Source organism: Microcaecilia unicolor, chromosome 2, assembly GCF_901765095.1.
Source record: "Microcaecilia unicolor chromosome 2, aMicUni1.1, whole genome shotgun sequence".
Lineage (NCBI taxonomy): Eukaryota > Metazoa > Chordata > Amphibia > Gymnophiona > Siphonopidae > Microcaecilia > Microcaecilia unicolor.
In genome coordinates, this window is record NC_044032.1 from 404,086,935 (window position 1) to 404,113,790 (window position 26,856).

Here is a 26,856-nt window from a genome sequence, read left to right on the forward strand (position 1 = left end):
CATGGTAGGCACGCCTACCTTTCTTTCCCTCTCCATCCTTTTCCCCCCAGCAAGACTAACCTCCTCCTCCGTCAGTTTGAACTCGCTCTCTCTAAACCCCTTCTCCACCCAATGACACCCCCACAACTATTTCACATTCCCCTCCCCGCAGCACAGACCCATTAGCCCTCTGAGTCCCCCCCCCCCCCCCATACCCTCATAAATCCTTTCCTCCATCTCAACACATACACATCACAGCTTACTCAATCCCCCAGAAGTAACAGCAGTGTAGCTGGTTCTAAACCCTCCATCCTCTCCCCCAGCATACTTGTAACCTTTCCCCCAATACATCTCTGCAGTTTTACTCTCTCTCTCTGCCCAGCACACACATAACCACATCTCTCGCTCTCCACCAGCACACAGCAAAACATAACCCATAATACATTCAACTCAACCGCCTTACCTCCCTGCGGTACTTCCGGTGAACCCACCCTCCTGCACTCCCCAGCTTGCCTTCCATTTCTTCTCTTTCCAGCACTTTTTAAGCAGAAACGGAGAAGAGCGGAGCACAGCTGCTTGTCGGGCCCCATTGGTGCTGCCTGCTGAAATGGAACTGTGGAGCTCATCGGTGTCCCAGATGGTTCAAATTCAGCAGTCAGTCATGTGGCAGAGGAAGAGCTTGCTGCTCCACATGCAGCCACTCTCCTCTTCACTTCTACCAAAAAACACTGGGTGCCGAGGAAAGGGAAGACAGAGCAAGTGTCTGACTGCCAAGGGGAAGAATAAGGGCAACCCAGCCATGCTGCATGTTGCAGCCTTAATGTTGCTGCTCATATGTTTTGCCAGACACTAAGAAACCTAGGTTTAGGGTTTGATTGCTGAGTCCTGGTTTAGTGTACATGAAACTATGTATTAACATGCGTACAGTATATGTGCAAGTGTTAAATTTTTAATTCAAAAAATGTAAATAAACGCTTAACAATTGGGGGAACCTGAAAAGAAATCAAATGTTTTGTCTCTTCACAGCCCTACTAAAACTCTAATGCTATAAACCACCTTGACCATCATTGGGAAATGTAGGAGAAAGAGCCAAAAATGAAAAAGGAAGGTGTAAAAGTGACATAGAATGATTTTATCTGCAACAGACTCTGACTTCCTTTTGTGTTGTAAAAGTCCTTTTTCCCCTGAACTTTATTTCTATTGTATTTGAGTTGCGGCTAGGGGGGAGAGAAAAATGCTTTGGAAGTACAGAAGCTGGTACAGTACAGCTAATGATGGAATGTTAGTGCTATAATCTTCTTGCTTCCTAGTTAAAAATGCAGCCTAGGCTTATGATACAGAACAAAATCCTATCAGTTTTACTGTCTCTTAAATAGAAGCAAAATATGGATGTTCAGTTCATTTTCTTTGTGATTGGTATTAAGTAAGCAGTGGGTACTGAAGTGTGTGTTAAGGATTTAAATGCATACTCATGGAGTTTTTTTTATGCCTTGAGTATCTAATTTTTCTTTCTAATATGCATTTCACTGTGCTATTGCACTTAATATATCCTGGTATAAAAACACTGTGTTGCTTTTAAACTAATGTCAATAAAAGACCAGCAAAGATGGCAATGGAGAAGACAATGTTGGTGCTGTAAAATCCTTTATTGAAATGTGGCACAACTCGCACGAGCCTTGTTTCAGCCAAGTGGCCTGCCACAGGAGTCAAATGCCGCTCGCAGTTCCAAAAGCAGTGTTTTGTGTACAATAAAACACCGTCAATAATATAGCAAATGACTAATGTATTCCTTGCACTTTCAAGGGTATATCACTTGTCAAACTACTTCTGAACTCTCCAGTCACAGCGAACAGCCACCAAGAACTTTCTGGATTGTGCATAGTAAAAAATGTAAATAAATAAATCCTTAGTATGCTACTGCCAAAACAGAACTGGAGAAATACCAAATTAAACTGATTGGGAAACCATGGCAGAAATAACAAAACAAATTTGAACCAGCAAACTTATGTTACATTCACTGTCTACATATTTCTTTGAAAAGGGGGTGAACAAAACCCCAAACACCTATGGCGAGTCAAGGATTGGTCTAGCAGAAGAGGAAATTAACAGGTACAAATAATTTTACCTTCCTTACTGCGACTGTTAGACCATTCTAAACAAGTGGGATGCACAAGAGATATGACTTACTAGGCGAAGGATGACAAAGTCCCCTGCAAGACAGTTCTGCCAAAGGCATCAACACCTCTGGTGAGAGCATGAATTTATTTAATTTTATTTGTTGCATTTGTATCCCACATTTTCCCACCTATTTGCAGGCTCAATGTGCCTTACATAGTACTGTGAGGCGATCGCCTTCTGGTATGACAAATACAGAGTGATATTATGGTAAAATAAGGTGCATGTGTGACAGACACATAAGGGAATAGAAAGGAGGAAGCGTTATGTCCAGTTCAAGTATCAGTATCTTTGTGTTGCAGGATTCAGGCATTTAAGTTGTATCGTTAGGGTATGCCTTTTTGAAGAAGATAGTCTTTAGTGATTTCCGGAAGTTTGGTAGGTCAGACATTTTTGCGGCGTTTGGTAGTGCGTTCCAACGTTGCGTGCTTACATAGGAGGAGCTGGATGCATAGGTTTATTTGTATTTGAGTCCTTTGCAGCTTGGGTGGTGAAGGTTTAGGTATGAGCGTGTTGATCTAATTGTGTTTCTAGTTGGTAGGTCTATGAGGTTTAACATGTATCCCGGGGCTTGCCGTAGATGATTTTATGAACCAGAGTGCAGATTTTGAATGCAATACGTTCTTTGACTGGGAACCAATGCAGTTTTTCTCTTAGGGGTTTGGCGCTTTCAAATCTCGTTTTACCAAATATAAGCCTGGCTGCGGTGTTTTGAGCAGTTTGGAGTTTCTTTATGATTATTTCTTTGCATCCTGCACAGATTCCAATACAGTAGTCCAGGTGGCTCAGTACCATTGATTGTACCAAGTTGCGAAATATTTCCCTTGGGAAGAAAGGTTTTATACGTTTGAGTTTCCACATTGAGTGGAACATTTTCTTTGTGACAGATTTCGCTTGGCTTTCTAGCGTGAGGTTTCGGTCTATTGTGACTGAGAATTTTCAGGCTGTCTGAAACAGGAAGGGTGTAGTCTGGGGTGCTTATGTTAGTGGGTTTATTCGTGTTGTATTGGGATGAGAGGATGAGACTGTGTTTTTCCTGCATTGAGTTTTAGTTGAAATGCATTCACCCATGAGTTCATGATGTTCAAGCTGAGTTTGATTTCATTGTTGATTTCTGTTAGATCATGTTTGTAAGGGATGGATATCGTGACATCGTCCGCGTAAATGTACGGGTTAACGCCTTGGGTGGATAAGGACTGAGCTAGCAGGGTCATCATTAGGTTGAAAAGGATTGGCGATCCTTGGGGTACTCCACAGTCTGGTTTCCATGGTGGTGATATGTTCAAATTTGATTTCACTTGATATGTTCTTGTAAGTGCTTCACAAAGAAATGCAGCGATGACCACATCCTTGGTCTGCAGATATTCCCTGGCATTACTGCTCTGGTTGCACCCACAACATCACCAGGGAATGAGTGGAAAGCATTCTCAGCCCATTTGGTACAACTTTCCAGCTGATTATACATGCCAACTCAATGGCCTTCTTAATCCACCATGCTATAGGGGACTTGGAGATAAAGCATGAGACTCAAAGCATCTTCCAACCTCTGTGGAAGCTACACAAACTTACCATACCAGATTGTAGTAAGAGGAAGCTCCACTAGGAATAAGCCCAGTTCTGCTGCAGCCAAAAATAAGCAGTAGAGTACTCCCCAACCCCTACCAGAGATGGATGAAGGACTGTTCTAGCCGGACTCAAGGAAAGAAAATTAACAAGTAAGAATAAATGTCACCTTCCTTATCATGCAGATAGACCAGTCCATGTGAATGGGATTTTCCAAAAATCAGACATACAGGCAAGCAAGCAAAAAGACAGAACTGCCTGCACCACTGCTCTGCCAAAAGTTCAATCCCCTCTGACCCATGGATCCAACTTGAAGTACTTTACAAAAGAATGAAGAGAGGGCCATATTGCTGCTCAACAAATTTCCTCTGGGGTGAACGCTTGGGCCTCCACCCACAAAATGGCTTGGGCCCTAGTCGAATGAACCCTCAGGCCAGCAAGCACTACCTTACTTGCCAAAATGTACTTCACCTAAAAACGGCAGCCTTGATCTAAAGGACAACTGACTCCTTAGAGGATGCCTCTCCTTTGTGTGACCCACAAAATAAAATGGAGATCGTCTGACCTCTGGAATTCATTAGTAACCATAAGCTACTTTTTTCAAATATCTCCTAAATATTCAGATTGTGAAGAGTATGATCTACACCCTTCCTAAACCCCCAATGGGAAGGATGGCAGAGATACCAGCTGGTTCAAGTGAAAGGGAGAAACAACCTGGGCAAGGACAGAGGGTGCCATACGCAGAGTGTTCTCTGAAAAGGACAAAAAGGGATCTCAACATGAAAGCTTGATGTTCCGAGATGCGATGAGCAGAACAGAGGGCAACTATAAATGCTGCCTTCAAAGACAGGTCTTTACAAAACACCAACAAGGGGAGCGGTGGCTCAATGGGAGCCCCTGCTAAAGCCCTCAGGACTACAAAGTTCCCATTGGGGCACTACTGTTCTGAGCAGCAGGCAACGCTGTTGACTCCACACAAAAAACGGACCACGTCTGGTAAGGCCACCAAGGATCTTCCCCCAGATGGCCGCAAAAGCAGACCAACGCCATTTGAACCTTGAGGGAATAAGGGTGAGCCTTTAGTAAAAGCCATCTTGTAGGAAAGAAAGACCTGAAGGGAGTGACTGCAAACCACAGCACATCTTGAAAAGCTCCAAATCCTATCATAATAAGCCAGGGACATGGAGAAATTAGGTCTTTCCATTAGTCCTTCCCATTAGTCCAGAACCTGTGGGATAGTTGTGTCCATCAAAAAGTAGGTGGAGATACGGAACTGAAAACTGTGCCGAGATCTCTCTTGGCATCCAGTCCAGCTCCTCAGTATTTATGTACACAAGCAGTATGGAGAAACTCAGAACAAACACAACCAACTTAAACAACTCACTAACTTATACAGACGAGCAAGCATGTGTTGACCTCTTATCTCTGGACAACTTGTAGAGAAAAAGATATGGAGGAAGCACCATGCAAAGTGACAGTTATTTGGCCCATTACTTCACACTAACTAAACATCTCACAAACCTCGGGCAGGTCTCTGGATAGTGGCAAGTACCAATGTAAAGACAATTCAGGTAAAACCTAATTTTTCCTTCCATTACATAGCTTCCCACTATTCCAGAACCTGTGGGATGTTCAAAAGCAACCCCTAGACTGGGTGGGATTCTGGCATCACAGCCCTGAGGGCTGAAGCCCCAAAACTGGCTCTGAGCATGCTACACCGTCCATCTTGAAGTGCAATGAAGGATACTGAGTCTCTTTGCCCTCTCTGCAAAAGAATGGAAGCTCCACAGATTTGGTTGAGATGAAATGCCATACTACTTTCAGAAGAAAGGAAGGAAACGTGCAGGGAGACATCCCATCTCCGAAAGGCGGCGAAAGGGATCCAAACAAGCGAGCCTAAGGCTCAGCCTACACGCTAACATAACAGCCACTAAGAATGCTGTCTTTAGCTTATGATCTTTCAAGGAGGCCTTCCGGAGTGGCACACGAGGCTTCTGAAGAGCCCAAAGGACAACATCACCAGGGAATGAGTGGAAAGCATTCTCAGCCCATTTGGTACAACTTTCCAGCTGATTATACATGCCAACTCAATGGCCTTCTTAATCCACCATGCTATAGGGGACTTGGAGATAAAGCATGAGACTCAAAGCATCTTCCAACCTCTGTGGAAGCTACACAAACTTACCATACCAGATTGTAGTAAGAGGAAGCTCCACTAGGAATAAGCCCAGTTCTGCTGCAGCCAAAAATAAGCAGTAGAGTACTCCCCAACCCCTACCAGAGATGGATGAAGGACTGTTCTAGCCGGACTCAAGGAAAGAAAATTAACAAGTAAGAATAAATGTCACCTTCCTTATCATGCAGATAGACCAGTCCATGTGAATGGGATTTTCCAAAAATCAGACATACAGGCAAGCAAGCAAAAAGACAGAACTGCCTGCACCACTGCTCTGCCAAAAGTTCAATCCCCTCTGACCCATGGATCCAACTTGAAGTACTTTACAAAAGAATGAAGAGAGGGCCATATTGCTGCTCAACAAATTTCCTCTGGGGTGAACGCTTGGGCCTCCACCCACAAAATGGCTTGGGCCCTAGTCGAATGAACCCTCAGGCCAGCAAGCACTACCTTACTTGCCAAAATGTACTTCACCTAAAAACGGCAGCCTTGATCTAAAGGACAACTGACTCCTTAGAGGATGCCTCTCCTTTGTGTGACCCACAAAATAAAATGGAGATCGTCTGACCTCTGGAATTCATTAGTAACCATAAGCTACTTTTTTCAAATATCTCCTAAATATTCAGATTGTGAAGAGTATGATCTACACCCTTCCTAAACCCCCAATGGGAAGGATGGCAGAGATACCAGCTGGTTCAAGTGAAAGGGAGAAACAACCTGGGCAAGGACAGAGGGTGCCATACGCAGAGTGTTCTCTGAAAAGGACAAAAAGGGATCTCAACATGAAAGCTTGATGTTCCGAGATGCGATGAGCAGAACAGAGGGCAACTATAAATGCTGCCTTCAAAGACAGGTCTTTACAAAACACCAACAAGGGGAGCGGTGGCTCAATGGGAGCCCCTGCTAAAGCCCTCAGGACTACAAAGTTCCCATTGGGGCACTACTGTTCTGAGCAGCAGGCAACGCTGTTGACTCCACACAAAAAACGGACCACGTCTGGTAAGGCCACCAAGGATCTTCCCCCAGATGGCCGCAAAAGCAGACCAACGCCATTTGAACCTTGAGGGAATAAGGGTGAGCCTTTAGTAAAAGCCATCTTGTAGGAAAGAAAGACCTGAAGGGAGTGACTGCAAACCACAGCACATCTTGAAAAGCTCCAAATCCTATCATAATAAGCCAGGGACATGGAGAAATTAGGTCTTTCCATTAGTCCTTCCCATTAGTCCAGAACCTGTGGGATAGTTGTGTCCATCAAAAAGTAGGTGGAGATACGGAACTGAAAACTGTGCCGAGATCTCTCTTGGCATCCAGTCCAGCTCCTCAGTATTTATGTACACAAGCAGTATGGAGAAACTCAGAACAAACACAACCAACTTAAACAACTCACTAACTTATACAGACGAGCAAGCATGTGTTGACCTCTTATCTCTGGACAACTTGTAGAGAAAAAGATATGGAGGAAGCACCATGCAAAGTGACAGTTATTTGGCCCATTACTTCACACTAACTAAACATCTCACAAACCTCGGGCAGGTCTCTGGATAGTGGCAAGTACCAATGTAAAGACAATTCAGGTAAAACCTAATTTTTCCTTCCATTACATAGCTTCCCACTATTCCAGAACCTGTGGGATGTTCAAAAGCAACCCCTAGACTGGGTGGGATTCTGGCATCACAGCCCTGAGGGCTGAAGCCCCAAAACTGGCTCTGAGCATGCTACACCGTCCATCTTGAAGTGCAATGAAGGATACTGAGTCTCTTTGCCCTCTCTGCAAAAGAATGGAAGCTCCACAGATTTGGTTGAGATGAAATGCCATACTACTTTCAGAAGAAAGGAAGGAAACGTGCAGGGAGACATCCCATCTCCGAAAGGCGGCGAAAGGGATCCAAACAAGCGAGCCTAAGGCTCAGCCTACACGCTAACATAACAGCCACTAAGAATGCTGTCTTTAGCTTATGATCTTTCAAGGAGGCCTTCCGGAGTGGCACACGAGGCTTCTGAAGAGCCCAAAGGACTAAATTAAGGTTCCATTCTGGACACAGCGTATGAAAGGGAAGCCGCAAGCCTGCTCGAGGTGAGTCGCAATGAGACATCTTCTGTAGTCGGCCCCTGAAACAGGCCAAAGCCACAACCTGAACTTTTACTGAACTCAACACCAATCCTTTCTGAAGACCTGCTTGGAGAAACACTAGGATGTGCGTGATCTGAGCAGAGAAGGGAGATGTCTGCACTCAAAACACCAGCCCTTGAATGTCCTCAAAACACCAGCCCTCAAATATTTTACACATCCTCGCATACACCACAGATGTAGAGCACTTCTGAGTCTGAAGCAAGGTAGTAATGACTGAATCAAAATAACCTTGTCTCAACCGAACCCTTTCGATGATCATGCCAAAAGACCAAAGGGGCACAGATCCTCCATGAGCACCGGATCTTGCTTCAGTAGGCAGTGTACATGTGGAAGACAGAGGACCCTCATCCAGCAGTCAAATCAGGTCCACGTACTACGGCCTATGCGGTCAATCCGGGGTTACAAGAATTATTCAACCCTAGTGCAATGTGATCCTTTTCAACACGCAGCTTAACATGAGCCAAGGAGGAAGGATATACAGTAGAGATGTGCCTCTGGCCAGGGCTTCAGTAGGGCATTGATCCCCATCAAGAACAGATTTTGCCAACAGCTGAAGAACGAGGGCATTTGGCATTCCTTTTCATTGCCATCAAGTCCAGAAGCAGAGAACCCCATTGGGTCTACAACCCCTGGCTGGATAGTTCCCATTCTCTCAGGTCCCCAAAGAGTGCTGAGAAAGATCGCCTCCACATTCAAGGACCCTGCACAGTGAGCTGATGACAAGCAGAGATTTTTCTCTGCCCAAGTCACAAGGGAGACTGCCTCCACTGCACTGGAAGCAGGTCCCACCTTGTTTATTGATATAAGCCATCACTGTCGCATTTTCGAAGAAAACTTGGACTGGAGCTCCTCCTAGAAAGACAGCAAAATCACGTAAGGTACTCCACACCTTCCTGAGCGCCAAGCAATTTATCAACCACTGAGATTACTGTTCCGTCCAGGTGCCCTGTGCCAGACTGAACTTGTAATGAGCTCCCCAACGCGATTTGCTGGCGTCTGTTGTCACCACCTCCCATTGTGTTATTGGAAATGGAACTCTGATGGTCAATTCAGTGGTGTATACGAGTCCTTGCCCATGGTACCACTTCCACCACTGCTGTCAGACTCCAGAACCTGGACTTAGTCCCAGACCCTGGGTCTGCCTTGACTGAGAAGACAAATCCGTTGAACCACGCTATGTCAAATAGAATACCTAAATACTCCAGTGTCTATGATAGCGTTCGTCTGCTCTTCTCAAAATTGATCACCCAACCCAACAACTTCAGAAGATTGTCAGTTGCCGTCATGCTGTCTTAATAGGACAATTCAAGAATGAGTCAGTCATTGAGATACAGGTGAAATCTGATTCCCTGATGTTGAAGGAAGAACGCTACCACCATCATAACCTTGGTAAACATTCTTGGAGCTGTGGCGAGACTGAAGGGCAAAGTCCTGAAGTGGAATTGACAGCTCAGCACCACAAAACGTAGAAACCTCTGATGCGGCAGCCATATCGTATTTGCAAGCACACCTTGAGATCAAGGGCGGTAAGAAATTCTCCTGTTGAACTAAGGCTATAACTGCTCTTAGTGTCTCTATGCGAAAGCAGGACACTTGGGAGGCAGCGGTTTAGACCTTTCAGATCTAAGAATGGATGAAAGGTGCCTTCTTTCATTGGTACAATGAAGTAGATGAAGTACCTGCCTTGTCCCTATTCAGCCTGGGGAAGTGGAACAATGGCCCGGAGTGCCAGCAAGGAACCTAGATGGCCTGAACCTCGATCACCATAGGGAGAATGGTGGGAGAACTCCAACTTATCTTCTATAAGAATATCCAGAACTCACTGGCCTACTCTTCCTAAACTTCTGAAGATGTTCTCCCACAGGAGGAACAAAACAGTGGACCATCATTACGCTGTTCTGGAGGCATTGGTGCTCTAAGAGGACTTCTTGCCCTCACGAAAGGAAGACTGGCGTGCTTGAAAGCAGGACTTCTGACCATACTGCTGACAACCAGGCCAGAACAGTCTGTCTCAAAATAAAGAGACCCTTAAAGATGGACTACCATATGCTTTCAGCTTATCCTCTGGTAACCGCGGTGGCTTAATTTCACCCACTTCTTTCACCAAGTTACTGAGATCTTCTCCAAATAGCCACTTGCCCTGAAAAGGCAGTTTAACTAGATGTTACTGACATTGCACCTGCTGCCCAACACCACAACCGGAGCTGCCAGAGTGCCATGACAGCCAAAGACATACTGCGGGCCGTAACCTGTAATGTGTCAAAAATAGAATCTGCCAACTAGGCCAACCCCGTTTCCAGCCAGGCTTTATGGCGCCTGTCTTGTGTTGCCAACTGCCGATGCCACTTCAGGCATGCTCTTGCCACGAACAAGCTGCACACTGTTGCTTGAAAGCCCAAAGAGGCCAATTCAAAGGCTTGTTTCAGCGAGCCTTCTACAGCAATGCCCCCTTCCACCAGCAAGGTGGTCATGTCACTACTGTAACCAGGGAGCTCATCCTGTGAAGATGCAATTTATTTTTCTCTCCTCCAGAACTAACAGCAGCGAGCCATGGCTCTTCCCTCTCTCAACCCCCGGTGCCAGCGAGACCCATTCTGCTGTAATCAGGTCCTGAATGTCTGGATGCATTGGGAAGGCCTTAGAAGGATCTTTAAGCCCCCTCATGATCTATGAAGCTGGAAGTCCCAACATCGAAGAAGGCTCCTCAATGGAAACAACAGTCAGTATCTCAGAAATAAGAGTACTGAGCTCCTCTTTATGAAACCTCACTTTCAGATTACCCCCCTCCTCAAGAGGGAGCTCTCACTCCTGTAACGGGTCCTTCAACGATGACTCCTCTGAATAGACTGACACCATGTCAGATAAGGAGGGCAAAGCAGAGATAGCCTCATCTGCCCTGCAGCAACTCTGACTGTCCTTGCTTCAGTAAGTAAATAAGCATGGTGTAAGACCAATATAAATTCCTGAGAAAACAAAGATCCCAATGCAACTGAATACTGTAAAATTATGGCTGTGCTCTGTGTGTGATCAAACAGGCTGCCCCTCACTACCACTCAGCCCCCACAAAATGGCACCCATTCCCACACTGTCCTGCATCAAACTGCACACTGGCCCTAACAGAGAGCCCAAAGACTCTGGCTTATTTGGATGCTGTGCCGAATCCGAGGATGTGCTACCACTGACAAGCTTTCTCCACATCCCGCAGGATTCCTGGCTTGCATACACTGCAACACCCTCCGTGGGAGCTGCCAGTCACCCCAACAATCACAAACACAGCACGTGTCCCAAGCAGTGAGTCAGGATATCACCCCTGTACCAAGTAGAATTTACAACACTCCAATCGGTTCTGAATCAAACTTTAGTCGGACTTACCAGTGCCAGCTGCTCCCCTCAACCTCACAGTCTCCACAAATCTTACCACAGATGAGAAAGGCTCAGGACCAATACCCTGTCCCACAATTTCCAGCAATTTTTTTCTTTTCTTTGTTTTAAAGATGGTTGTGCTGGAAAAGGAGAGCTCCACAGGAAACAGGGAAGAGGTGAAGGGAAGGAAGAAGTAAATTCACGCAGCACTAGAGACAGGGATCCGAAGACCTCGACTCAAGTCACCCGCAAAACTCAACTGGGGACCAGCTGACCAACTGGACCAGGACCAAAGCACTCACAACCAGAGGCTGAAAAGTGTATCCATCCAACTGCTGGAGCTAGAAACTACCGTGGGGTTTGACTGGATGCAGAAAGAGAGGTCTCAGCTAGCGGTCTGCACGAGAATCCCTTCCGGGTCAGCGGGAGTACTGCGGGGCTGGAAATAAACATGCGGGATTCCCGTGGGAATGGAGGATGTTCTGGCGGGATTCCCGTTGGGACGCGTGCACCTACCTTTGTTTGAGAGCCCGCTGCTTTTCTGCTGATCTGTGCCCCTATCGCATCAAATCATGCTGCTGGTTTGCCAATCGCCCCTTCTTCTTTGAGTGGGCAGAGACACCAAGCTCTCCTTCAGCGGGAAAAGGAGGACGCCCTCAACTGCCCCGTCGCGCCAGGGATGGCCAAATTTAAGGGGGGTGTCGGGCAGAGCAAAGGCGTGGATGTGCTCCGAGAAACATCCATTTTGGGCGTCCTTAACTGCTCCATCGCGCCAGGGACGGCCAAATTTCAAGGGGGGGGGGGTCGGGCAGAGCAAAGGCGTGGGTGTGCTCCGAGAAACGTCCATTTTGGGCGTCCTTAACTGCTCCATTGCGCCAGGGACGGCCAAATTTCAAGGGGGTGTTGGAGGCATAGCGAAGGTGGGACTTGAGCGCCTAACACTTAGACGTCCTTCATCCATAATCTAGGGAAAAAAAAAGGGACATCCCTGACGAGCACTTGCACGTTTTCACCCGGGTCTCTCTCTGTCTCAACTCAAGTTCAACACATGCAGGAGATTTGCTCAAGTTGTATGTAGTGAGTCTTCCAGGCACTGCCAGATCTCGGTATCCACAGAAGAGAACTGCACAGAGGTGAGCTCAGCTGACTTATTTTTTATATGTGTATAGGCAGTTTATTCCTCTCATGGTGGGAACTGGCTGTTTGTGAGCTGTTTTACTGCAGCTAAAGCATTAGCATACCCACTTGTTTCTTTTGTTGAGGGCATTGTGCTGTTTGGGTGACCAATAATTCTCTCTATTTTAGTGTGGAAAAACTTCAGTTTGTTTTATGTATTTATTGCCCTTTTTCTAAGATTCAGTATATTAATCAGTGAAGAAATATTTTCTCTGATTCGTTTTAAATGAATTACTCTGCACTGTGTGCCCCCTTGTCCACTCCACTCAGTACTTTAAACTTCCTTTTTTTATGGGGACGGGCGGGGACAGAGAAGATTACTCACGGGGACGGGTGGGGACGGGTTAGATTCTGGCGGGGATGGGTTTGATTCCGGCGGGGACGGGTCGCATTTCTGTCCCTGTGCAACTCTCTAGTCTCAGCTCAGTTTTCAGTTCTTTATCTCCACCTGCTGGCTGATGGACACAACTATCCCCACAAGTTCTAGAATAGTAGGAAGCTATTTAATGGAAGGAGGCTTTCCTAGCTTTTTTAACAGCGATTTGACCACCTTTGATGGATGACCTTTCCACTTCAAAATGCCATCTCTCAAGGGCCAGACTCAGCCAGAAGGGTTCTGGATTTCCATGGTGACAATAAATGGGGTTGTAAGGGCAAATGCCAGCAGCAATAGTAAGATGGACTTTGAGAAATATTCCTGCCAATGAGCAGATTTTGACCAAGGTGTTACTCTTCAAGGTTAGATCCATCAAGGAGGCCCTCTTCAAGGGTTTAAGTGAAGGCTCCCCCTCCCCCACGACATCAAGGACCAAGTTTAGATCCCACTGTGAAAAGACTGCACAACAGGGGAACAAATAAAAATCTGATTCTATCAGTTTGGGCAGCCAATGAGATCCCCTGAACCCCCCCCCCCCCCCCCGAAACAAGAACGGGTATAACCTGAAGCTTACATTCAGAGCCCACACCTGCTCCAAGCCCCTCTGAAGGAAGACCAAGATGGAGAATAACTGGGCTCTCTACAGGGGCAGATCCTGCTGGACACACCAACACTGAAAAAGCTTCCAGACCCAAACAAAAGCCAAGGAGCTGGATTGCCTCCAGGTCTTGCATAGAGTAGAAATGATCAGGGTCAAGTAACCCTTGCTCCTTAGAAGTTTCTGTTCAATGGCCATGTTGTAAGCCTTAGGTCCTCCCAACTGAATCTCTTAATAACCCCAACTTTCCGAGAACTATCACGAACACAGCAAGCATACTATGTTTTCATTCCAAGGTCCAAAATTATGGAAAACTGTACCCCCCCCCCCCCCCCATCTTAGAAAAATAACTTCCCTTCCACAATTTAAAATAAAATTTTCTATTTAGACACGCTTCTAGTCAGCTTCCCCAATACACCACTGTTACCTGGAATCACAGTACCCCTGATTATCTTGCATTACCCCTTCCCCTCTTTCCTATCAAAATTGTAGTTCTCCCCATTTTTACTCTTCTCATTTGTCTGGTTTTAATATTTTGTTATTCCTAATTCATATTTTATGTTAATTCTATCTTCTTTTAGATTGTAAGCCACCTAGACTCATCTGTGTGGTGGGACAGTAAGCCCTATATAAACTTGAAACTTTGATTGTAACAGAAAGGTAGTATCAAATCCCATTCCCTTTCCCACTGCAATGCATCTAACTTAAGCAGGCCAAACAATCTGTACAAATTCTCCCAGGGGAAGAAAAAGTCTCCTCAATGGCCTCATACCCCCCCTTAGGATATCCTCAGACTTTCCACTTAGGCAGAACCATCTGGGAAAGAGCTCCATGGAAAGAAATGGCCTTGGGCAGCTTCTGCAAGGCTTGCTGGATGGGAGCCAAAATCTGCTAGGCCAAGGCCACAGTCAACATACTGACTTAGCTCTTACTCCCTAAAGAGCATGACCACCATGAGTCTTTCTTCCAGGGCCAGATACAGTGCTTCCAGTGGGGCCTCCTTGTAAGGCATACCCAACAGCAAGTCTTCATGAAGGAACTGGAGCTGAGACCGAGTCCCTCAAGCCACCTGACTCCTATCTGATCACTCTGCTGAGGGGCACAGGGGTCCCAACTGAACCACCCCTTCTGCCCTGGGATTGAAGGAGAGAGAATTACCATGGTGAGACTCTGGGGAAGGGGAGGAAACTTGCAACCTCCCTCCACCCCCTACTGACAGCAGCTCCGTAGAAATCTTTGCCAGCATACCTCACCGAGCCATAGTCTGTGGGTTAAGGCTTTGCTTGGGGCAAAGGAGGCTAATGTCCTGGCTCAGCTAGAGTAAAGGTTTGTGGATAAAACCCAAACAGCTAAGGCCCCAAGGAGTCAACCTCAAAGGAAGCAAGTTGTGGACTGCACTTTGGAGAGTCAGGCCTGCCTACTGTACCAATCCAACCTATACCAGGTTAAACATTCAGATCTCCATTAATCTAACTATTAAAAATCTCTACACCCCCACCCCATCCTCCCGATATTTTTTTTTACTCATTCACACCACTGATGACATGCCTGGATGACATCCTTTGCTTCTCAAGAAAGCTGGAGGAAAGTTGTCTCAGAAATTTCCCCCTCAGTACTACTTGAGTTTGCTAGGCTAATAGCTGTCTTCCCTCTCTGCTTGGGATTGAACCTGTTGCCCCTGCCAGTTCTGGACAGAACACCTCAATGCTAATCTCCTATACCACAGCTGGAAAACAAAAAAAATAATAATTAAAAACAATAATATTTTTACTATAAATACTTACAGCTTGACCATACACAGCTTCTTGGGGCTTCCCACTGGCATCTAGTCCACCATGTACATAGGAAGAATTCCGTCCATAAAACCTGAGAAAAGTATTAAAGCTTGTCAAGATAAAATTTCCTAGCATGAATGTCCAAATTAGGTATACTACATGATCCTAAAGATATTTAAAAAGGACAATCTCCAGAGAACTCAAACTTATAACTAAGATTTGCATCACCATACGCTTCAGTAGCCCAAGTTATACACTAGGTAACTATCATAACCATAGCCTCCAGATTTCCACAGCAGCTCAAAGTTATATTCTGTGGCAAGTGTTAAGAAATTCTGCACCTGTTACATGACATATTTACTGAGACTGACATGAAGATATATTTGGGATCACAAGATGCACAAAGGGAGGCAAGATGGTTTTCTCTCATCACTAGGAGACTTCTGTCAAAAAAAATTTAATCTGCATAAATATTAAAAACCTTTAGCTAGCAAATACAGGCAAGGAGCACTGGTCTGATCAAAATTAGGAGCAGCACATAGCATCCAAAATGGGGGAAAAGAAGGCACCGTTGTTCAAAACTAAGATGGCAGGCAGCCATGTGGGAAGTATGCTGAAGATGAATAGTAAGATGCTCAATCAGTAAAGTAACCATAATAGTGGCTCACATGCTGAAGGCAAAACTTGTCTAATCAGAAAACATTAAGGATGATAGTGTTTAGGAGCAGGGTGAGGAGGAGAATCAATGGGTATCACATACAAAATATAGTGTTGGGTATCTTTCCATAAATATTGGTAAACTGCAGAAACTCTGTTATATAGATGAGGATAAAAGACAAATGTTGAGAATTGTTCCAGAAAGAATTTAAGATTTGTGGAAAGCATGGGACCCCAGTGGTTCCTGGAAATTAGGCTCTTGAAATAGCATCAAGCTCACTTTGACCCATCCTAGCTAGGTTTTTGAGTTTCGGACATAAGCAGCGAGGCCCCATTGAGCTTAGAGAATAGTCAGACCCTCATTTCTGAATATTATTCATTCAAGCTGGCATTGTGACAGAAGAAATTCTCTAGTGTATTCCAAAATTTTTCCACCTGAAATTGTGGTTCATCCTACAATACCTTGTGAAGCTGCACGTGACTCATGACAAGATTTGAGTCTTTACATTGGCAACATAGTTTGAGTCATTTTTGGAGGGCCTTGATTTGATAGGTGACTTGGTGGCTGGAGGTAGAGAGGAGAGGTCCAGTGATAGAAATGTAGCAGTGTCATTTTACCTGGAGTTTGAGTCTTGCTCTTCAAGTCAGCTGCTGCATGGGTTGCTGTCTCCAAGCTACAAAGCTCTTTAACCCACCCTCTTTCTACTTTTGATGTTAGTATAAATTCTACTGCAGCTGGGATTAGCATCCTGGCAGATGTGGTTTTGTTAGCAGGACAAAGTGATTCAGCAATAGTGCAGAAGAAAGATTGGCTAGATTCAGATTCAGCAATGGTGAAGTAGAGAGACCAGCTCTGTTTCAAGATTTAGACTGTGGACTTCAGGACTAGGAGCAGGAAGAAAAAGCAATTAGTGTTGCACAGGGTTGATACTGTAGTTAAAGGAGCCAATTAGGAACTGTAATGCAGTGAGGGTGTAAAAGCATGGCAGTCTTGTAAATATTTGGGGTACCTCCTGAGTAACCTGAGTATCTGAGCCGGGGAGATTTGGGCCTTTAGAAACTGCAAACCCGTCTCCAAAAATATGGAAAATTAACAGTCTTCCCATGTTGAAGGTGCTTTCAGGAAAATGGTAACCTCAATACCACACACTTCAAAAGGGATCAATGTTGAGAAACCTTGATCTCTATCCAATGTAATGCATCACAGTCCCTTACACTGATGAAGATGAATCCTTCCTTTTCTTTGGGGGAGGAATCAGATGATGACCACTTCTGGTGAGATCTACCAGCAGTCAATGCCTAGGATGACTGAAACCCCCTTGATGTCAATGCATTCCCAACATCCAATGCAACTCCTGGACTCATGAAGACCGATGCTTCCAAGCCAATGGGCAACGTAATCTCCAAAAAGCATTTCTCTATTGCGAATCTCTGATTACATCTGAACAAAGAATACAATGAGAGGGATCATGGTCAGGTCCCAGGCACTGCAGGCACCATGAGTGGGTATCCATAATGGATATGGCCCTGTTGTACTGCAAAATACTTCTGAAGTCTCTGTGAGTCTTCTTTTGGGACAGGAGTTACAAACTTCATAGAATTATTTTGTGGCACTGAGGGGACCACAATCAAAACAAAAACCTACCTTAATAGCTCTGTAGAAAAAAAAAACCAAAAAAAAAATATGTGGCGGTCCATGTGACAGGGATAGGTGGGAACAGGTGTGCATGAATGATGCTTCTAGAAAAGTTACTAGGGTACCGTTTCCTGCACCAGGCTCCACTGGTGACATCACCCACGCGTGTGGATTCAGTCTTGCTTGTGCTTGTAAAACATGAAGATAATTAAGGACAACATGAACCATGTAAGTCTGATATAACACTGCACAGCCTACCCAAACTGGATCTTATGCACTCACACCCTTGACATAAGGATGGAAAATCCTAGCTGTCTTGTTTATATATAGGCTGTTAAACAGTGGTGTAGCCACGGGGGTCTGGCCCCCCCCCCCCCCCCCCCCGGGTTTGTACCATCAAAGTCTGCTGGTTTGGCTGGTGGGGATCCCCAAGCCCCGCCAGCAGCAGTTTCCTATGGTGATATTCGCCACTGCACTGCCTGCCCTGCTTCCCCCTCCCTTGCATGCTAGGTTTTAATGAAATTGAGCATGCATGAACTTGACGAATGTTCAATTTCACTAAAACCGAGCCTGCGCACTGGAGTGGGAAAGCAGGTCAGGCAGCGCAAGTATCAGCACAGGAAGGCTTCTTCTGACAAGGCGTGGGAACCCCCGCCAGCCCAGGTATGTGGGTTACAGCGGGGGCAGAAAACAGCAGGGCTAAATGTGCCCTCCACTTTGGGCTCAGCCCCTCCCCCCCTTCCAAATCAAGGTCTGGCTATGTTTCTGCTGTTAAATGCATCTACCATTCCTTTTGGTAAAGTTCAAACTTTTATTTACAGATTACAACAGGTCATCATACAAATTTGCTACTTAGTTACCTGTGCAAGAAGTCGGGTGCTTTGTTTAGCAAAGTGTAGTACTGCCTTACAAACTCCCGCCCTACTAGCAGGGGACTTGGCTTCTCCATCACCATTTCTTTGGTACAGAATTTTAAATGCTGCAATAAAAGAAACAAAATGCATGTTAGTTTAAAACCAGACAACATTTTATAAACTGTAAATGATAGGAAAATGACCCTATCTTAAATATTTTTAGGACCAAAAGGTACTTAGGTAGAAGTAACCTTCAGAAAGCTAATATTTAAAGAAGCTAGAGGAACAAATGCAGAAGTGAAGAAAAACAAAATGAAAGAGAAAAAATAGGGTAAAGAAAAAAAAGCTAGGCAAGGCAGTTTTCCACTAGTTCCTAGATTATTGTTGGTGCCAAAGTTTTTATAAAACTTTTCTATGCCTGCATGTACAGGGATCTTTCAAGTATCTACTTTCAAGTATCCAGCAGATAAAGAAGGCAAAGAGGGATTATGAAAAATAAATAGCATCAGAGGCTAAATAAACATAGTAAAAAAAATTTCGGTATATTAAAAGCAGGAAGCCGGCAAGATGATCGGTTGGGCCGCTGGACGACCGAGGGGTAAAAGGGGCGATCAAGGATGACAAAGAAGTAGTGGAGAGATTGAATGAATTCTTTGCTTCAGTCTTCACCGAGGAAGATTTGGGTGGGATACCGGTGTCGGAAAGGGTATTTCGAGCGGACGAGTCAGAGAAACTTACTGAATTCACAGTAAACCTGGAGGACGTAATGGGGTAGTTCAGCAAACTGAAGAGTAGCAAATCTCCTGGACCGGATGGTATATATCCTAGAGTACTGATAGAACTGAAAAATGAGCTTGCGGAGCTTCTGTGGTGATATGCAATTTATCCTTAAAATCAGGTGTGGTACCGGAAGATTGGAGGGTGGCCAATGTAACGCCGATTTTTAAAAAAGGTTCCAGGGGAGATCCGGGAAATTATAGACCGGTGAGTTTGTCGGTGCCGGGGAAAATGGTTGAGGCTATTATTAAAAACAAAATTACAGAGCACATCCAAGGACATGGATTGCTGAGACCAAGTCAGCACGGCTTTATTGTGGGGAAATCTTGCCTGAGCAATTTACTTCAATTCTTTGAAGGAGTAAACAAACATGTGGACAAAGGGGAGCCGGTTGATACTGTGTATCTGGATTTTCAAAAGGCGTTTGATAAGGTACCTCATGAAAGGCTACAGCGGAAATTGGAGGGTCATGGGATAGGAGGAAATGTCCCATTGTGGATTAAAAATTGGTTGAAGGATAGGAAACAGAGTGGGGTTAAATGGGCAGTATTCACAATGGAAAAGGGTAGTTAGTGGGGTTCTTCAGGGGTCAGTGCTAGGACCGTTGCTTTTTAATATATTTATAAATGATTTAGAGATGGGAGTAACCAGCGAGGTAACTAAATTTGCTGATGACACAAAGTTATTCAAAGTCGTTAACTCGCAAAAGGATTGTGAAAAATTACTGAAGGACCTTACGAGGCTGGGCGGCTAAATGGCAGATGACGTTTAATGTGAACAAGTGCAAGGTGATGCATGTGGGAAAAAAGAATCCAAATTATAGCTACATCATGCAAGGTTCCACGTTAGGAGTTATGGACCAAGAAAGGGATCTGGGTGTGGTTGTTGATAATACACTGAAACCTTTTGCTCAGTGTGCTGCTGCGGCGAAGGGCAAAGGTGCAGCGAAGGGCGATGAAAATGATAGCAGGGATGGGACGACTTCCCTATGAAGACTAAGGAGGCTAGGACTTTTCAGCTTGGAGAAGAGACGACAGAGGAGACATGATAGAGGTATATAAAATAATGAGAGGAGTGGAACAGGTGGATGTGAAGCGTCTGGTCACGCTTTCCAAAAATACTAGGACTAGGGGGCATGCAATGAAACTACAGTGTAGTAAATTTAAAACAAATAGGAGAATTTTTTTTTTCATTCAACGCATAAACTCTGGAATTCGTTGCCTGAGAACGTAGTGAAGGCGCTTAGCTTGGGGAGTTTAAAAAGGGGTTGGATGGTTTCCTAAAGGACTAAGTCCATAGACCGCTACTAAATGGACTTGGGGAAAAAATCCACAATTTTGGGAGTAACTTGTATAAAATGTTTGTACGTTTGGGTAGCTTGCCAGGTGCCCTTGATCTGGATTGGCTGCCGTCGTGGACAGGATGCTGGGCTCGATGGACCTTTGGTCTTTTCCCAGTATGGCATTACTTATGTACACACAAAACTGGAACTTATGCAAATGAGTGATCTACGGATTTGCCCATAAAGTGGCTGGCAAACATACCGCTATACCAGTACCTGGTAGACTACTTCCTGAAAGTTAGATTTGAAGCATTTCTTCAAGCAGTCCATGGGTTTCATACTACATCCCGACTAACATCAAGGTTGTGAGGGCCAGGGAATGGATAAAGCAATGATCTTGGAATATGAGTAATCAAGATTAGCAAAAATCTCTATGCTTCATGGGCTTCCTAATGGACAGGAAACCATATTGTTTTGCTGAAAACAGAGCTACGACTTCAACCAAGACTGACTACCAAGTTTCAAGTTTATTAAGGATTTACAATCCCATCCATCGTGGAAGGGCAGAGAGGGCTAGGCTGGCTGTATATGTGTGTGTGTGGGGGGGGGGGGGGGCAGACAGGGACATTCTGTCTGTAGATTTCTGTGGGGATGGTGCAGAAAAAAGTGGCAGTGTACACATCAGAAGGGAGAGGGGCAAAACAGGAACAAGCTGGCCGTGCTGAATTGGGGGAGAGGGAAACACTAGAGAACAGGAAGGCTGTGTGTGGGATAGTGTAGAAAAAGGTGATAGTGTGCACTGGGTAAGGGGGTAGAGAGATGGAGAGGCTAGTCATGTGCATTGGGGGTTCAGACGGAAGGACAAGCTTTCTGAGCGATACTGCAGAAGGGCTCTCTGGTAAGGTTTGTCTCTTTGCGGATGATACTAAACTCTGCAACAGGGTGGACATCCTGGAGGGTATGAATGACATGAGGAAGGACCTAGCGAAGCTAGAGGAATGGACCGATATCTGGCAACTAAGGTTTAATCCCAAAAAATGCAGGGTCATGCACTTGGGTCGCAAAAATCCGAGGGAACGGTACAGTATAGGGGGTGTAGTGCTTCAGTGTGCGAAAGAAGAGCGGGACTTGGGGGTGATTGTGTCTGACTACCTTAAAGCTTTCAAACAGGTAGAAAAAGCGACGGCCAAAGCCAGAAGGATGCTTGGGTGCATAGAGAGAGGCATGACCAGCAGGAAAAGGAGGTGATAGTGCCGTTGTATAAAAGTCTCTGTTGAGGCCTCATCTGAAGTACTGCGTGCAGTTCTGGAGACCGCACCTACAGAAAGATATAAACAGGATGGAGTCAGCCCAGAGGGCGGCTATGAAATTAGTAAGCGGTCTTGAATGCAAAAATTATAGGGACAGGCTTATGAACCTCAACATGTATACGCTGGAAGAGAGGAGGGAGAGAGGAGACATGATAGAAACATTTAAATATCTTTTTTTAAATTTTAAGAAGTCTTTATTAACAGGTAATACAAAACATCTGAAACGTAATGCATTATGCAAATCATGTTACATGTCACTTATGTAAGCCAACAATCTCTTAGGATATCACGAATATAACAGTTCTTACAGTATTGAAATGTCAAATAAAGTGTTCAGATTTACCATACCAAAACTTCGCTTTTTCAGAGTTTTTATTTGTATTTACTGGTCCCCGCTTCATATTCTCTCTGGTCACATATATCCCCATCCCACCCTCCCTCCCCCTCCCACCCACCCTTCCGGCACCACCTTAACAGAAAACTTTAATCTATACATGAAGGAGAAAAGAGTCCCAGATCTGATGCCATCTACATATTTGATTACGCCTTTCCGCTAGAAGTTTTTCCATCTCACAGACCTGCCTCAGTCTTTGGACCCATCTGGTAATGGGCGGAGTCATGGGCTGTTTCCAATGGGCAGCAATTATAACTCTTGCAGCGGTTATAGCCTGTCCCACAAATATGTGCTGAGTTCTAGAAAGACCTGCAGCTCCCCCAAAGAATAAGAAGAAGGTTGGGCTCCATGGTATTGGGCTTCCCGTCCACCTCTGTAGTCTGCTGTGGATTGATCTCCAATAAGCCCTGACCCTCTTACAAGTCCACCATATGTGTCCAGCTGTGCCCCGCACCCCACAACCCCTCCAGCACAGCCCCGTCAGTGTAGGGTATATGCGCTGGAGACGCTCAGGCGTCAAGTACCAACGATACAGTACCTTCACCGCATTTTCCTTGAAGGGCACATGAGACGACACTCTCACCACAGCCCGCTCCATCCTCTCCCATATTGCCTCCTCCAAGTCTATGCCCAGCTCCCTCTGCCAACTCTTCCTATGAAGTGTATAATTCGGGGATTGCCTGTTAATAATGTGATAAAGGCGAGAGACCAGCCCAGTAGTCTTAGGTGGACCCTCACAGATAGTCTCTAGTGGTGTTTGCTCCCTGGCCATAACCTCCCGAACCGCCCTTGTCTTAAGAAAGGAAGCCAATTGGAGATAGGCGTACCGGTCAGACCCCACTATCGGGAACTTCTCAAGGGCTGCAGGATAAGACAACAAATTCTCACCCTCAAATAGTTGACCCCACATTCGTAAACCCCCAGTGTACCATCGTGTGAATACTCCTTTTGTCGTTCCGGGGTAAAACAATGGGTTATAGGCTATGGGGGACAGACGAGACAATGTTGTACTTCGGTGTAAGAACATGCTATCCCAATTACATTTAAATATCTTAAGGGCATTCATGTACAGGAAGAGAGCCTTTTTCAAATGGAGAGCTCTGGAATGAGGGTGCATATGACAAAGTTAAGGAATAGGCTTAGGAGTAACCTAAGGAAGTATTTCACAGAAAGGGTGGTGGAGGCGTGGAATGGCCTCCCGGTGGAGGTGGTGGAGTCAAAGACCGTTCCAGAATTTAAAAAGGCATGAGATAAGCATGTGGGATCGCTTAGGAACAGGAAGAATTAGGGGTTACAGTGGATGGGCAGAATGGATGAGTCATACGGCCTTTATCTGCTGTCATGTTTCTAAGCTTGCTGTATATGTGTGGTGGGGGGACAGAGATGGATATGCTGGATATAAGTGTATGAAATATGTGGGGCAGAAAGAGACTGGCAAATTGTATTGGGAGCAGGACAAAAAAAAAAAAAAGTCTGGCTGTCACGTTCCTGGCTCTCTCCCCGGGGTTGACAATGGTGCGAGAGACGCAACCACGGTAGGTTGCCTTTGCTCCCCTAACTCTCCGGCGGGTCAGCGTCTGGGCATGCGATCCATGCGCTCACTGGGCATCCTCCTTGGGCTTCCTCCTTCCCAACTCCTCCCCTGGTGAGGGCGCGGTCCTGTGACATCAGATGCCCTCACCTCTTAGGAGTGAGCCAGCTCTTGTTTCCTTGCCTCAACTACTTTTCTCTAAGTAGCACTAAGCCTTCTGATCACCGCCTGTCTGAACCTGTAAATCCGAACCCGACTCCACTTTCTGCTAGCCGCCTGTCTGAACCTCTAAGCCTGGACCTGACTCTTTCTGCTAGCTGCCTGCCTGAACCTGGCAGCCTGAACGTGATTTAGCCTTCTGCTAACCGCCTACCTGACCCTGACTCTGCTGTTGGCTAGCCAGCCACCTGTCTGACCTTGTAGCCTGAACCTGTCTATGCCTGCCCCTACCACAGCCTGAACCGGTACCAGCCCTCTGGCTGGGGTCATTACACTGTCTCACTCCTCTGCTGCCTAGACTCCTCCTGTTCCTGGTACCTTTCCAAGTAGTCTATCCTGCCCAGACCCTCCTCAAGTCCTGTCGGTCGCCCACCCGCACCAAGGGGCTCAACCACTGGGGAATGGCGGTCATCGCAGGTGAAGTACTGGGCTTTCCAACTGCTGCCTGGAACAGAGCTCACGCCTACTGGCCAGGTATCTCTGGTCTCGGAACAGCGCAGGGGCTCACAACCAGTGGCTGTCACCGTAACTATCGAGACAGATTGTGACAGGCCATGACACTGGCCATGTGAATTCAGAGGAGAGTGGATGAGAGAGGAGGATGGGCTGGCTGTGTGTGAAAGGAGGGAACAGAAAGAGGCTGCAGATAGATGGACAAGCTGGTTTTGGAGGAGGGGGAGAGCCTGGACACGTGCACTTGGGGGGGGGGGGGGGGTTTGTTCTACTGCTTTATGAAGTAAATCCTGCCATGGTCCTTATACTATTGTCCTGTATCTCTACTATACTTTAGTTTAAAGTGCATTTCCTGGCATTTCACAGTTAAGTGGCCTGTGGACAATGACTAGCAATGACAAATTTGTGAAATTTGGTTTGGTGTGCCATGAGGATAAGGCGAGGTTGAAAGTGTGCCCTAAAATAAAGTTTGAGAACCACCAATTTAAAGCATTGTCTTTTTGTAGGTAGGGTCTTTGTTTTAGAAGTTGGTGAAGGCATGGTAGATTTGACTTTTTTTTTTTTCTTTTAAAGAGTTGATTACTTCACAATATGCCTGGGAATGAGAGTTTGTTGATGTTAGCAAATTTACACTAAAATCAGAAATGTTTCTGTATGCTAAGGTTGTTTTGTTTTGTTTTTTAAATAGGGAATTTTCTAGCTCTGCACCCATCCTTGGGGAAAAAAAAAAATAGAGAATAGTCTATGCATAAAAATTGTCCCTGATTGAGACTTCAAAGAACTGAGATCATCCAAGATAACATACAAACAGAAATATACTTTATTAACTGAAAAACCTTAAATCCACATGCTCCAATAATCAATTAGAACCATCAGGAAAGTACAAACTGCAAATATATGGAAAAAAAAAAGCTATTTAGAGAACCCAAGATGGCTCCTGGGATGCCACGCTGAAATACAGCTCCTGGATTCTTCACACCAAAGAGGAAAGGTGGTAGTAGAAGGCACCCTCCTACTTTTAAACCTATCCCTATGGCTGGACCAATGTCCATTCCGCTTCGTCAGCAGCTGAGGGTGCTTCACTCTTGGGAAGTGAAGTTCCACTGATCCCAGAGACAATCAACCTGCTACCTGCCCTCGCGGCTCGGGAGCAGCTCAGCTGCGTAAGTTTGGTGGAAAGAACTAATTGGATGCCAGCTCTCCCTATGGTGCCTTCCTTAGTAAAACCTGAAATCATCATGGAGAATATTTGGTTGACAGTGACATGTAAACACAAGGTTTGTTTTCTTTTTGCACAATTTTCTTTTCAGTTAACGGCTAAATTTCAGGTTCAGGTGGTCTTTTTTGATGAGTTTCCATTATGGTGGAAGGTTTGGCAAAAAGAGGTGTATTAGCTTAAAATCTGTTCAATCTGCTTTGGTTTTCAACAAGACGGGTGCAGAAGAAGACAAATATCCTCCTTAGGCACCAAGTTTTTTTTTTTTTTTTAAAGGTTTCCATGTAAATGTGTAATCCAGTCGTGAGAAGCATCTTGTTTTCTATAAACCTTTACAATTATGCACATTTATACAATCTAGATTAGTCAACAATGTTGAATAGATATGCTGTTTCAGTCTGGGTAATTTATGTGACAGATTCAAACCTTTCTAATTTTGATTTTCCTTGTACAACATTGCTCTGGTGCTTATTTGTTCTTGGACACCTCTTTATTGTGGTTTACATTCAATTTCTCTTATTTAATGTCATCTTGTCTATTCAGGGATTGATAATCAAAGTGATTTAAATGACCAGACATGGCTTGTCCAGGGCTAACCATAGAGATTCACTAGCACTTCAGTAGCTGCTTTTGATCATGAGATCTTTACTATCTTTACTTGATTTTTATGGACTAGGTGGAGCTGCCCTTCAGTGGATGGGCAGATCTCTTAAGAAACGATCATACCAAGTCAAAGGGCTGAAAATCTTCCTTCCTCTTGGACCCCAGAGTATGGAGACCCTCAGGGATCACCTCTCTCTCCAATATTTAACGTTTTAATGCCTCAGCATTCTTCTCGTTATAGACGGGTTTTGTTCCAATATTTATGCAGCCAATGTTACGGTATTTATTCCATTTACCAAATCTTTTTCTGAAATAACACATAAGATTGACCACAATTTTAGAATACTGAATGGATTTCTGTATTCAAACTAAAGCTAAACAATGAAAAAATCTAAGTTTATAGTTCTGGGTAATTCGATTAAACCATTTGAAGTTTCTACTTGATCTGTGAACAACATTTCTTTCCAGTTGGAAAAACAATTGAAAATACTGGGGGTGGTTTTTGATAAATATTTATCCCTTGAAACCCACATTAGTCAAGGAATAAAGAAAGAAGAAAGACTTTTACACAATGAAAAGGCTTAGAAGAATAAGATCTAACTTGAGTTTTAA

General features: G+C 45.0%; 1 protein-coding gene across 2 annotated transcripts in view; it reads right to left on the reverse strand.

Annotated features, from left to right (window-relative positions):
- G3BP2 (G3BP stress granule assembly factor 2) overlaps positions 1-26,856 on the reverse strand; it is a 111,395-nt gene that overhangs the window by 77,301 nt on the left and 7,238 nt on the right. For both annotated transcript variants that reach the window (XM_030190657.1, XM_030190656.1), the window contains exons 2-3: positions 18,466-18,584; positions 15,322-15,403 (exon numbers count right to left, since the gene is read on the reverse strand). In XM_030190657.1, coding sequence (XP_030046517.1) covers positions 15,322-15,403; positions 18,466-18,560 — 177 coding nt within the window. In that variant the 5' untranslated portion in view covers positions 18,561-18,584. The remainder of the gene's footprint in view (positions 1-15,321; positions 15,404-18,465; positions 18,585-26,856) is intronic.